The sequence below is a fragment of the Electrophorus electricus genome, chromosome 2 (genome assembly GCF_041902795.1).
Source record: "Electrophorus electricus isolate QZ-2024a chromosome 2, ASM4190279v1, whole genome shotgun sequence".
NCBI classification, from domain to species: Eukaryota; Metazoa; Chordata; class Actinopteri; order Gymnotiformes; family Gymnotidae; genus Electrophorus; species Electrophorus electricus.
The window spans coordinates 25,584,043-25,597,681 of record NC_137498.1 but is presented as its reverse complement, the minus strand read 5'-3'; the positions used below and the strand labels follow the sequence as shown (position 1 = coordinate 25,597,681).

At 37.3% G+C, this 13,639-nt stretch overlaps 1 protein-coding gene across 7 annotated transcripts in view; it reads right to left on the bottom strand.

The window, feature by feature from the left end:
- Nucleotides 1–47: 47 nt before the first annotated feature.
- Nucleotides 48–13,639, bottom strand: part of col11a2 (collagen, type XI, alpha 2) — a 58,927-nt gene continuing 45,335 nt past the window's right edge. For all 7 annotated transcript variants that reach the window (XM_035529249.2, XM_081696654.1, XM_081696650.1 and 4 more), the window contains 32 exons: nucleotides 13,398–13,451; nucleotides 13,268–13,312; nucleotides 13,114–13,167; nucleotides 12,944–12,997; nucleotides 12,499–12,552; nucleotides 11,757–11,954; nucleotides 11,167–11,220; nucleotides 10,373–10,480; nucleotides 10,178–10,285; nucleotides 9,690–9,743; nucleotides 9,467–9,520; nucleotides 9,126–9,233; nucleotides 8,971–9,024; nucleotides 8,709–8,762; nucleotides 8,543–8,596; nucleotides 8,383–8,436; nucleotides 8,134–8,241; nucleotides 7,975–8,028; nucleotides 6,892–6,945; nucleotides 6,463–6,516; nucleotides 6,197–6,250; nucleotides 5,536–5,643; nucleotides 5,280–5,333; nucleotides 4,983–5,144; nucleotides 3,723–3,776; nucleotides 3,583–3,618; nucleotides 3,451–3,504; nucleotides 2,545–2,824; nucleotides 2,181–2,293; nucleotides 1,978–2,046; nucleotides 1,573–1,809; nucleotides 48–1,255 (listed from right to left, as the gene is read on the bottom strand). In XM_035529249.2, coding sequence (XP_035385142.1) covers nucleotides 1,109–1,255; nucleotides 1,573–1,809; nucleotides 1,978–2,046; nucleotides 2,181–2,293; nucleotides 2,545–2,824; nucleotides 3,451–3,504; nucleotides 3,583–3,618; nucleotides 3,723–3,776; nucleotides 4,983–5,144; nucleotides 5,280–5,333; nucleotides 5,536–5,643; nucleotides 6,197–6,250; nucleotides 6,463–6,516; nucleotides 6,892–6,945; nucleotides 7,975–8,028; nucleotides 8,134–8,241; nucleotides 8,383–8,436; nucleotides 8,543–8,596; nucleotides 8,709–8,762; nucleotides 8,971–9,024; nucleotides 9,126–9,233; nucleotides 9,467–9,520; nucleotides 9,690–9,743; nucleotides 10,178–10,285; nucleotides 10,373–10,480; nucleotides 11,167–11,220; nucleotides 11,757–11,954; nucleotides 12,499–12,552; nucleotides 12,944–12,997; nucleotides 13,114–13,167; nucleotides 13,268–13,312; nucleotides 13,398–13,451 — 2,799 coding nt within the window. In that variant the 3' untranslated portion in view covers nucleotides 48–1,108. The remainder of the gene's footprint in view (nucleotides 1,256–1,572; nucleotides 1,810–1,977; nucleotides 2,047–2,180; nucleotides 2,294–2,544; nucleotides 2,825–3,450; nucleotides 3,505–3,582; nucleotides 3,619–3,722; nucleotides 3,777–4,982; nucleotides 5,145–5,279; nucleotides 5,334–5,535; nucleotides 5,644–6,196; nucleotides 6,251–6,462; nucleotides 6,517–6,891; nucleotides 6,946–7,974; nucleotides 8,029–8,133; nucleotides 8,242–8,382; nucleotides 8,437–8,542; nucleotides 8,597–8,708; nucleotides 8,763–8,970; nucleotides 9,025–9,125; nucleotides 9,234–9,466; nucleotides 9,521–9,689; nucleotides 9,744–10,177; nucleotides 10,286–10,372; nucleotides 10,481–11,166; nucleotides 11,221–11,756; nucleotides 11,955–12,498; nucleotides 12,553–12,943; nucleotides 12,998–13,113; nucleotides 13,168–13,267; nucleotides 13,313–13,397; nucleotides 13,452–13,639) is intronic.

Here is a 13,639-nt window from a genome sequence, read left to right as displayed (position 1 = left end):
ATTAACTGCTGTCATTGAGTGCATGCTGGCAAATCTATACAAAACAAAACAACTCATACTGCTTTAAGGCACAAATTTTGTTTTATATAACATCTGCATGTGCCTCTCACGGGAATGAACAGTAAACAATGTATTAAGGAAACTACCTTCAATCTCTTCTTCATAAATACTAAGTTGGATCTGTGTTACTGGTTTGCTTACAAAACCTTAACTTGTCTAAAACACTCAGATTTAATCACTCTACAAGACCTGTACAAAACATCAATACAATTCACAGAGAATTTAAATTCATTGCATATATTAGGCCCAAGAAAACATACAGTACAAAAACATTGCTGGTAGGGTTTTATTACAGTATAGAAAGGTCAAATGTAAAGTGTAATCATCAAACCAGAAACAATAAGAAACTCTGCATTAACTGATATGGCTTAATTTAACCTTATTTATAAATTATCTTTAAATTAAAAAAACTAAATTAAACAAATGAAATCAACAAACAAAAATTTTACTTTGCCTCTGGTCCTAACTGAATCACCTGCTAAAAATACGCAGCTCATGTTTTTATAACGAAAAGTAAAAGGGGCATGGTTTGTATAAGACCATAAGTGTAAGGATAACACATGGAGGTAGAGAGAGTAAGGATGCTTTGAAAGAGTAACAGCGAGGATGAAAGATGAAGGATAGGGAGATCAGAGATGCAGGGGTCTTTGGTGGCTTTGCATTGGGAGCTGCCACTTTAAGGCAGCATCTCATGCCAAAACACTCCTCTTCGTAATATGTTGTTACACACTGACCTTTACTCCTTTCGGATGAAAGAGTATTTCACCTTGGTCCAGCAGGTGGTTTGGAGTCATTTTCCCTGGGCTTGTACTTGTCTGAGTTTAGACCTTCCTCACAACAGCTTCTGTGTGTGTTTATTTGTGTGTGTCCACGCGCTCATGTGATGATGTCATTGATCATGACAATCTGCGTGATTTCAATTAATCATTGCCTTATACAACTGCTATTGAACGTGTATGTGTACACATAGATAAGTGCCTATGTCCAAGTTATTTTGTCTGTGTTCTCACTGGCGTTTATATTTTTGCTCCTTTGCATGTCTGTACGTTTATCCAAGAAAACAGACAGGTCCCACTTCAAAACCAAACTTCTGAGTGTTCTCTCCAAAGTCTGTTATCTTGATGTCCAGGAGAGGGAGCTGTTCCACCTGAGGTGTATTTAACTCCAGAACTGTCCTGTCATAACCCTTGCGATACTGGGTAGAGAGACAAGAGAAGTATTAGAATCGGAAAATGAGGTAATTTAATTACTGCATTTTTACAGTGTAAAGTGCCTTCAGATGTGAAAACCAATTACTTAGTTCTTCCTCAGAATAAAACCTGTCTTAACCCTCCTAACTTAACCATCAAAAAAGTACTAAGCCAGGGATTATATGGAACTCACCTCTTCTATGATTTGACTGGAGGAGATTCTTAGGGCCCTTGTTATTTTATTGATTTTTATTTACATATTTATGTTTTTTTTAAATTATTTGTTTGTTTAATAATTTGAAAAGAAAAGGGCAAAACTTACAGAACAGCCATCAAAGAGGGCCTTGATATATGGGCTAGTCTCATAACTAAGGTCTTCTTCATTAGCACCCAGGAAATGCAGTGCCCTCTGGTAGCCATTGTCAGCAGTGCTGTCAGCCCAGGCCACACTGCGGTGGCAGTGGTAGGTGAGATTCTGACGGGCCTGAACACTAAGCAACCGCAGGAAGCCCAACTGGACCACACCCACAGGCTCACCATTTGAATCAACATATGAGAACTGTAAAGACATGGATAGCAAAAAAAAAAAAGAATTTTACAGTATTACACAGTGAAATTGAAGAATTTGGTCTGTGTCATGTTTATGTTTTATATGGTCAGATAAACTTTAAATAAATAGATTTTAGATAAATTATGTGTAATTTTAGTTGGAAGAAGAAATGGTTACCTTGCTTCCTTTAGCAAAGTTGCTGTACCAGGACCCAGACTTCTCTTTCGGCCAAGCATTCATCTTTACCTGTAACAGACAAGGAGTAACTACACATTATGCATTCTGTTGAACAGACCTTTTATAGATTAGAGGGTCTTTTTCTTGTGTAATGAGGTAATGTAGACATTAGACATGCCAAAATGTGACCTCCATGTCCTTACGTTCTCCACTTCCTTCCCAGGATAGAGACATGTCTCCGCACCAGCTGTGAAGTTGCAGTAAACCTTAAAAGAGTCACGAGCACAGCCCTGGTTGGGATCAATCCAATATTCACCTGAAATAAAAAACAACAACATAATTTTACTATTTGTTGAAGATATTGTACATGAGGATGAGCTAGGATGTGATGTGTGAACGACGGAGGGCAGTCTCAAAACCATTTCTGAATGAGCAAATTTTACTATTAGTGTCAAATATTATATCACTATAACATATCTTGATTTTGTTACCATGACTAAATAACTAATGAAAACACAAGTTTCTATTAGTCATTCAACAATTCACAAATCTCTGCAACCACCATACCATCTTTGTATTCCGGTTGACTGAGGTGGAGGTCCTGGCAGGTGCGGGCTGGACTATCTTTAGTACCAAGTGGTAACCGCATAGACTCAATCTCCTGGCGCAGTGAGTTGAGAGATCCAAAGATCTCCTCCATGCCCTCATTGCCCGTCTCAATGCCTGTGCCATCAGCTAAGGCAACCTCATCATCTGTCTCAGAAAGCATCTTACTAGCATCAATGGAACGTTTGGATTTCTTAGGGATTTCAATGGGCAATGGCTGGATGACATCACCAGGAGGTCCCTGGAAGAAGAGAGAGAAGTTCAGCCAGTAGAAAAGATGAGTTCACCAGTCTTCTGCTTTTGCAACTGTGGTGATGATTGTTTACTCCCCTGCATGATATAACTCTCTTGGCATGCACATGTGTCTCAAACACACAGTACTCTCAATGTTGAAAGGCATTTTTTGCAACTTCACTGGGGTTTTTTCAAAGGTGCAACACAGCAAACTACTGAAAAGACATCATCATGAAATGTAGAAATTACTTCAGAGTGGCATTTTAGATGTTATAACAAATATGTGGCTAGGCCAATCATTTAATACTTATAGATTAATTCACTTTCAACTATGGGAAGTACAAAGTGTTTTAATAATACAACTTGAAAATGTACTACTGTTAATGATACTTTAGTGCTCTCTATGTTGTCAGTATTATTCTCATATAGCTTATGTATGCATACATATGTTTCTTGCTTAGCAAGAAAAAACTCAGAATTTGCTGCATGTTAAGATTAATGTATCAGAAGTTACCTAAACATAAAACATCAGAAAGTGCAAATGACATCAGACAAAAACAGCACTTTCCTGGGGACTAAGAATTACATTGAAAGTCACAATCAAGTTTAGTATATTTTTTCAAAAAAACCTACAGGGGGTCCTGGAGGCCCTTGTACACCTTTTTCTCCTTTGGGACCACCTCCACCCTATTACATAAAAAAAACATTAACCAGTATATTGCAACTGAAATAGCTTTGAAATTGTTATTTTTAGATATTACTCACAGTAGCACCCTTTGCTCCCTTAATACCCCTTGGACCCTGTGTGAGACAAAATAAGATTCTTAGAAATGTATGAAAAAACTAATTTAACCTTACACCAGTATAGGAGCTATACACAGAAAATCTTGTAGTGCAACACTCACAGGCAAACCAGCGGGGCCAGCAGGACCCAGAGGGCCAGTTCCACCAGGCATCCCCTGTAACACAAGACAAGACAACATACTATATACACAACACCTGTTAAAATGTATATACTATTTACAATACCTGTTAAAATGTACAGTTTTTATTTATTAGTTATTTTTACTAAAAAAAGTTCATAATGTAGAAATATGCCACTGCCAGATATTTGTAGGCCTGGTACTGCATGCTCCAGTCATCTTACAATGCATTACTTCATAGTTGCCTTGTATTCACCACAATGTCCATAATGTACAATTCCTCCTCTTATACTTAATCCTCAGATTATACCATTGGAACACAAACTTGCGTAGGCCACAGATTTTACATTTCCAATCAATTTATTCACCATAAACTTTTAGTATTTTTAAACTTTGGCTCAAGTTAGACTCATTTCTCTTTCATTTGTTAAATACTTATTTATACAATTTTAGCTGTGATTTTTTACCTAAATATTTTCATAATAAAATACACACTGAAACCTATACTTAAAATGTGTGGCTTCACATTAATTTAAATAATAAATGAACAATAATATTCTCATTTTATTTTATACCAACTAGTTTATAACTGTTATTTAGCATACCTCTCTGGGTCCCTCTCTTTCTCTGCAATTTTTTTGTAAAGTACTCAGGTCTCAAAAAACCCTGAGAAACAACCATTTTGAAACTTAATCTATTGTTAAAGCATTTTCATTAATTGAAGTGTCAACATAAACTACATTTTTGTTTACAGGTAATAACATTAGTGTACATCTCTTAACAGTTCCGCATGTAATTTAATAGACCCTTTTGAAGAGACAATGTACCATTATACCATTGTGCTCATTCTAGCTGAACAGCAAAGTATTACAGAAAGATTCATTGCCAGTAGCTCTGAGTGCAGTTGAGAACCAGTCTTGTTACTGCTAGTAGGTCTAGTCTTGCAATACAAGCTTTTATGCAATGTAGGCTACACTCCACCATAACATTATGAAAAAGTCACTGTTTACACATATAATTTCATAATTAAAGACACTATGGAAAAACAAAACAACTTCTGAAACCACGACAGTCCAGATCTCGATGTCCTCATAGCTAGTTATAGCTCTGGGTTTGTAAATACAGATATCAACATTCATAAGGCTGTCATAAGAGTGAATGTTGATTATATGTTGAATGTAAAAGTGGTGCTTTTACATTTGGTTAGTGGTTGAGTCAATATACAGGACACTGTGAACGTACAGTTTCTCCCTTGGGCCCTGGTGATCCTTGAGGACCTGGCAGACCTCTGTCTCCCTTTTCTCCCTGTTCTCCTGGAGGTCCAATCAAACCAATCAAACCTGAGTGTCCCTTCTCACCCTTGGCACCAGGGTCACCATGCAGACCTGGCAAACCCTGAGGACCCTGAATGGGGTGAAAAACAAAATGTGTTTAATTTCAGTGATGAATTTATTTAACAGAATAGATCAATGAGTTATAAAGTGTAAATGGCTGGATTAAACATTTCCCTGTGCTAATTTTCATTGTATAAATACTTACAATGGGTCCAGGAGGTCCTTTCTCGCCTGCAGATCCAGGAGCACCTTGCTCTCCCTGAGAGAAATCAAAAATTAATTCAATTAAATAGTAAAGCCATAAGTATATTATTATTGATGCTATTGAAAACAACATAAAGCATACAGGCAAGTCAGAAAACAGACCTATGCCAATTAGCAATTTCAAGACACATGAAAGAAAAAAGAGGAAAGAAAAAAAACTAGGTGGCCAAACTAATGTGAAGGGACTGTTATCTTACCACTGATCCTGGCAGCCCTCTCAGACCCTCTGTTCCTGGTTTGCCTGGAGGACCCTGTGGGCCCACAGGGCCAGTCTTTCCTGGGGGCCCAACAGCACCTGGACCTCCCTAAGGAAATATTGAATGGAAAAGGAAATTAATTTATTCTATATGGTGTGAAAACATATCATGCTTTGGGGACATGTCATGAGGGATTAGGGCAAAGAGAGGGAGGGAGTCATTTCCTCTTCAGGCAAACAAGAGGAAACCAGACTTAGATTCATGTCAAAGTGAAATTCCTGGTATTTCAACAAATGTTAGAGATTATTTTCCCCTTCAATGATTAGCGTGAGCTTGTGGTCAATTTGTGATTGCTGGGATGTTGTGGCTACACAAGCGTTTTCCAATCAGCTGCTTAAAAACAACACTTCTGTTTCAGGTCTGTTTATCTAGTTCCTGTGGTTAACACAATGGGAGGAATTAATGGTGCAGGAGGGATGTGGACAATGCAAGGAAGCACACCAAGTAACACAGACAGAAACTGTAACACAACCTGTTATACAGACAGAAACTGTAACACTCTGCCTTACTGACCAGAACAGGAACACAGCTTTAAAATACCTTTTAAATACACTTTTTTTAAAAAAAGAGGCTTCAGATGAAAAATAACTTAATATTTTACCTTGCTTCCTTTCTCTCCTTCACGACCTTCAGGTCCTCTTGCTCCTGGAGGACCCTGGAAAAAGTGAAATTGGATATACTTTAGAAAAGGTTTGAATTCCTTTCTAGAAAGCCTATGGAAAGGATTAAAGTCATATGAAAATCCACATCGGCCACCTGTAAAGGCACTGTTCAGCACATCAAGTCCGAAAAACTACAAATGAAGGCGTTATATCATGTTATAAAATATTACATGGCTGAAGTGCTATTGATTTTATTTATTCTTACTCTCTTTCCAGGAGGCCCTGGTGTTCCATTCTCTCCAGGAGGTCCTGGAGAGCCCTAATGTCAGAAATAAAATTAAAGCAAAACTAAAATCACATATACATTTGCAAATCATATAAACTACAAGATGTGTAAAGACGAAATAAAATTCATAAACTGTCCAGATTACTCTAAATTAATGTACTACTTGCATTAAGATCACAAGTCTTAACTACAAAAAAAAAAACAACCTACAAAAGTCCTACAAAAAATTAACTTCAAAAACCATTGCTTATTTTGGTTATTTGTGAGGTCAGATTTAATTAATCTGTCTACCCCTCCTGTATCGGATTTAGTTTTCTATACAAAGTTTGGATGGAAATTTTGCTAACTTTGTAAAATATTTGGTGCTTGAAAATTTGGTTTCACCCATTTGAATAAATTGCCACTTACAGCCTCTCCTTGTTCACCATCCTCTCCTCTCTCACCCTTTGCTCCATCTTGGCCCTTATAAAACACAAGAGTTGGGACTATACAGTTTTATCAGATGAGCAATATCAGATGCAATAGTGACACAAATAAGAAATATAAACAAGCAATCAGACCTGCCCCATCTGACTCTGAGTTTACTTTTGGGTCTGATGAGAAACTTCAGTTGTGATGAAATTTCAGCTATCCTAACCTACATGACAACAGCACAAAATATCTACTCTATTTTACTGACCTCCTCTCTGTATTTATGTATCAATATACTTTAACCAATGTTCAGGACCCCAGAATCCACAGAGTAGGAGATTTTCCCCCCCAAAAAAGCTGTCACAGATTTGTCAGGGGATCTTAGGAGGGTATCACTATAGTCAGGTGAAGGAATGACTGTCTCATGCCCTGGCTGATACCCAGCCAGCTCTCACAAACCACACAAACCAATCACAATACTCATTCACTTCCCCAGACACAATCATCCACTTACAAATTTTCACCTACACCTGTTCCTTGTTTGTTTTCAAACTATTTAACCCCCAAGGTGCCTGAGTTCAGTGCATTGCATTAATGATCTCTAGCCTGTGTATAGACTTGTTTTTTGCCAAGACTGTTGTCTACATCTGTTAAAGATAAGCCTTTATTCTTTTTGATTGCTTTTTGGAAATAAAATAATTTTGAGTTCATCACTTTTGCCTTGCTTCTTCTTTCCTGTGTCACAGGCTATAGGAGAAGAGGGAGGCTGAAGACGATTATTAATTACTGTGATGAGAGTTGTGGACTTGTTCTACTGATCATAGAGTATGACAAATGAGATATTTAGGGGCACACAAAGTTGAAGTAATCAGGAGAAAAAAATAAGGACACAAAGGACAATAAGGCCAGTATTAACAAAGTGTAAGAACCCACACTAAATTCACTGATTAGAATATATCTATATATATCTATATATGTGTGTGTGTGTGTGTGTGTGTGTGTGTATGTATATGTATGTGCGCGCGCGCGTGTGTGTGTGTGTGTGTGTGTGTGTGTGTGTGTGTGTGTGTGTGTACTTACTCTAGGCCCAACTTCTCCAGGGGGTCCAGGATCACCTGGGAAACCAACAGGACCCTTACAGAAACAAAAACAGGGTAAAAAAACTCACTCCAGAATCATGCAAGGAACTATTTTTTGGGTCAGAATTTATTTTTTATTTTTATTTTTTATTTTACATACAGGGTTTCCTTTTGGTCCATCATCTCCAGGGGGCCCCTTTCCACCAGGAGGACCAGAGGTACCTGGCTGTCCAGCCTCACCCTTCTCACCGCGTTCTCCCCTTGGGCCCTGGTATCAGTCACAGCAGATGCACAAAATGGTGAACAGTATGAGAGAAAAGAAGAGAATTTCCATGGCTCAGAACTGTTGAAAGATTTATAATTATTACAACTTATTAAAGATGTATAATTACAAACTATTAATTCTCACCTTCTTTCCTGGCTCTCCACCGATACCAGGTGGTCCAGTTTCACCAGGTTCACCCTGTCAATAGATGTTAAATTTCAATGCAACTTCTGAACCATACATACATTTTAAACTACATGATAACCAACAAAGATGCACAAAAGGTCTACTTTTTTTTATTAACCTTCTCTCCAGGGGGACCAGGATTTCCCAATCCACCAGGAGGACCTTGAGGGCCCTATTGAACAAAAGACATGTGTTGTGTAAGTGATGGAATTGAACATTGCAAAACAGTAGTAAATAACCACTGTACAAATTAAAATTGTATTATTATATATGGGATTACTCACATCAGCACCATTAGGACCAGCTGGCCCACGTGGTCCAGGAGGGCCAGGGGGACCCTAATAAGTAAAACAAATGAATGGATCAAAAATCAAATATAATGTATGATATTCTGCAGGATCCTTGCATATAAAGAATAACTGTTTACAATACATCTATTAAAAATTGAATTAAAAATGGTAAATGTGCATACCTTGAAAAATGCAAAGGGCATCTAATTTTCATTAGGGCCAGAAATTAATAGCAAAATTTCCAAGCAAGACTCACCATTGGTCCAACATCTCCAGTCTCACCCTTTTCCCCAGCTGGACCTGGCAATCCCTAGACAAAAACATAATTAAAAAATGAAAATGTTCATAACACTATTTTGTATGAAAATGTCCTCTGCGGAATGGGCATGGTTTTGAATTTTGATTTGATACCTGTAGTCCAATTGGCCCTGGGGGCCCAGGGAAACCCCTTGTTCCTTCATCTCCTTTGGCACCAAATGGGCCCTGCTGACCTCTGGCACCTGTTTCACCATCAGCACCCTGAAAAAAAGATAAATTGTCATGATGAGACATAGGCAGGATGCAAATGCATGAAGTGGATTTTTAATAATACAAAAGGGAACAAACAATATACATACATGCATGAGAAAACTAACTAAAAACTAGGAGGTGTGTGACAGCAAGACAGGATTAATATCATACAAAAACTTTTTGAGGATATTTAAATCGTGTTTTTAATGTATGAATATTAATTGGATATTTTTCATACTTACAGGTGCACCAGGTTGTCCAACAGGACCCATTGGCCCAGGTGGACCAGGAGGACCCTGCAAATAAACAATTATACCACTACAATTAGAAAACATAAACTGCAACTGCAATATACTTTGTGGAAAATGTACTTTTTATTAGTATTATACTTTAATATTAATATTTAATACTTTAATATTATACTTTATTTATTATGATTACAATATATTTGAGCACATCACTTACTTGCTCTCCCTTGGATCCCTTTGCCCCCTTTTGCCCATGCTCTCCAACTTCACCCTGTTAGTTGACAGGGTACATAATTACATATTGTATCTAGAGCAAAAACTGCCTTTGAAAGCAATGACCACTTATACTCATTTTACCTCCAGGTTTCAATACGAGCATTGGTATTAGTCAGTCATGGTCAGGCTTATGTTTAACCCCGTTTGTTCACTTTAAAAAAGTACACTCTAGTCCCACTCTTAACTCGGTGTTAGAGGAATAATATTATTATTATTTGCTTAGTAGCATCTAACATGGCTAGTCATAATGTTGGTTATACAGGTACCATAACATTATAAAATAGGCATAAAGCAATAAAGTTTTAATGTTATACATACAACAGCAGCCATGTCACCTTTTAATGATGTTGACATGAATATTTTTTTTTTAATTTTAGGTGACTTGTTGCTAATATTTGGTTTAAATTGTCACAGGAGTAGATCAATGACCTTATCACCATCCTCTCCTGGAACTCCTGGGGGTCCAGCAGGGCCTGGAAGACCAACTGGGCCTTGAATGCCATCACGACCAGGTGGACCTATTGGGCCTTTCTCTCCCTGTAAATTAGGAGAATCTTGTGTCACTGACAGATGTAGTTTATAGTTTAATATTATTTCAGTACTACAGTTGAACTGAACACGCACAGGCACTCCTTTTTCTCCTGCAGTTCCAGGGGGTCCCTGAGGTCCTGGTCTTCCAGGTGGGCCAATAGGGCCTACTGTGCCTGCAGGGCCCCTCTCACCTGGTGAGCCCTAAAAACATCACAGTAGTTTGAGTTATTGAATGAGAAATTAAATTATAAATATGATTAATTTCCTCACATCATTATACCGTTACCTTACATCATTGTACTATTTGACAGAGTAAGACCTGGTGATGCTTTAATGTGAGCAGTGCTTTTTAGATTAAATGAACAGTTAACAGACTTTCAGTAATATCAGTGATGTAGCTGTAGTGAAGCATCTGAATATATTCAGTAGATTCATCAAGAGGCTTTTAATGAACTGTTTAAAAGATTTGTTTATAATCTGATGAATTCAGTTGTTTTTCACTCCTCCTGGAGTGTTCCATCTTAGCATACTCAGCAAACTGTTATAGACATGCTGTTGGCAACATACTGTGACTGGATTTGAATTAGATTTTGGTAGGGATTAGGGCCAGGTTGAGGATTTCGGTTGAAGATAAAGTTGAAGTTAGGGCTAGGGTTGGAGTTAGGGTTAGCATCAGGTATTGGGTTGAAGATAAGGTTAGTTAGGTTGGTTTGAGGTCTGATTGGTAGTTCTAATTGTGAGTAAACTTGAATGCAATTGTATCCAAGATCACCAATGATTCATCCATGACAATGTTACAAATGCTCTGTTCAGAGTTTATTAAACATCTATAAAGACAACTTATATTAAAGTGTTACTGACATCATTGAAAAAAAAAAAAAACTTACAGCAGGTCCAGGAGGTCCAGCAGGGCCTTCATTGCCTTTTAGCCCACCGCCTCCCTGTTAGTGGTGGAGGAAGTATATATTTTTCACTGAGTAAAAGCAGACTTGTCCGGCATCTAAGAATCAACTTGAAATAAACTATTATAAAATGTGAATTACTTGTAATAAAATATTTAAATATCAAAGTATCAATTGGCAGTTTCAATTTGTAGTTTACTTAGGCTTTAAATATTGAGGTTATGAGCTCACCAAAGTAATCTGTACATAATTGTAAAGGAGCCAAAAGTACAACAAATCTCTTTTAAAGGTACTGCAAGCACTGCACATGTAGATACGTGTACTGCATTATTGCACATACATGTACTGCACACAATACTAACACATATCCTTTTAAAATATAAAGCAGGCAACAGTATTGTCTCAACATTTTTAGATAACATGGAGCCATCAACTTCTCTATTAAAAATAAAGGCAGGGTTTTACAATTCCAAAGCACAAAACAATTATTAGATGATATATTTTTATTTGGGTGCATGGTTCACATTGTAATTTTTAAAGGTTTTTCTTATTCAGCTTTTGATTCATTTCCTTACCGGAGTTCCTGGGAGTCCTCTCTCTCCAGGAAAGCCTCTCAATCCAGGAGGTCCATCTTTTCCAGGACCACCAGGGGGACCAGGGTCACCCTTTGTTCCCTCCTTACCAGAAGGGCCAGGAAGGCCTTGCTCACCTGGTGGTCCTGGAGGTCCAGAGTGACCACGCTCACCCATTTGGCCAGTCTCACCTGATGGACCCTATAATTAAGAATCACACACACAGAAACACACACACACACACACACACACACACACACACACAGACACACACAGACACACACAGACACACACAGACACACACAGACCCAGCTTCTGCAATGTGAGGGTAATTTTATGTTTTCCATATAAAAAGAAAGATATTTAAAAGCAATATAATTTATAAAATTTTAACTTTTTTAAAGAAGGTTGTAAATAAGGCTCTGTATATTCAATATCCAGCAAAACTTTAATGAATACAGCAACATATATGATTTTATATTTTTTTAATTGTAAATTCATTTCAATTGTAAAAATATAGTTACATTTATTCAAGGTATTGTTATAATATTTTATATTATTTTATGTCATTTTAACTGCTGCATAGAGTACCACAATTACCATTTGCCTTCTAACAATTTTACAATTTATGTCTGATAACCTATGCAAAAACTAATAGGGAAAAAATAAAAACAAAAAAAAAGAAAACAAAAATGGAGAAAAACAACCAAGGAAAAAAATATAACACATAAAAGACAAAGCTTACCTGAGGTCCAACCACTCCAGGTGGTCCAGGGGGTCCAGTCTTGCCTTGGAATCCCTAAAATGAATGAATGAATGAATGAATGAATGAATGAATGAATGAGGTCTATTTTCAAACTGACATCTAAAAGACACTGAGCAAGAACACGTTTTGCTCATATTATTGACAGTATTTATGCAGTATTTATGCACAAAACAATATACAAAATAATATTCTCCTTATTCTTTGATCAGTAGATATATTTATGTATGTACTACAGTCACCCAGGCAAACATCTTTTTTAAATGCAATTTTATATATTTATGTAATTATAGAAAATGTGAAAATATTTTGGCATACTCTAAAACTTCTAAGCCTCTGGTAGTATGCCCAAGTGTGAGAAAAAATAGATATGACCACCCAGAGGAAGGTGGAGATTAAAGGAAATTTGAAGAAATAAAATGCTCACAACTTCTCCTCTCTGTCCAGGGTGTCCAGGTAGTCCGTCCTTTCCTGGAGGGCCCTTTAAAGATCAGATTGCATTCAGTGATAAATACAAAAACCCCTACCTCACTGAAAAGTTACATAAGCTTAGTAATATTGAGTAATTAGTTGAGGATGTCTGGTCAGGTCTCATACTGGAGGTCCTTTTGGTCCTGGGAATCCATTTGCTCCTTGAGGTCCAGGCAATCCCTGAAGTAGTACATCCAAAAGTGTACATTTTCAGTAGAAACCTTTATTTTATCTAGTTAGTGAGAATGTTATTAAAGGACTAGTATTTAAATGAACCTACCCTCTCGCCTGGAGGACCAGAAGGCCCATCACTACCTGATGAGCCCTAAAATATAAAATCCTGATTGTTCACTGTGTAAGGTCAATACTGTTGTAATATTTAGAGATCAATCTCCTGAAGTAATATTTACCTTGGCACCTGGTTTCCCAGTAGACCCACGTGGCCCCCTCTGTCCTCTGGGCCCCTAGAGAGATGTGGTTACATCATTATGTTCAGGACATGATAACTGATCAGAGCTAAAATGAGCTGGTTTGAGCACATTGAACATAATAACATATTAGGATAAAAAGTCACAACAAACAAACAAAAAAAAGTACAAAAAGTATATACAGTGTAAGAAAATTGGACTGTTACTTAAAAATGCATCAAATT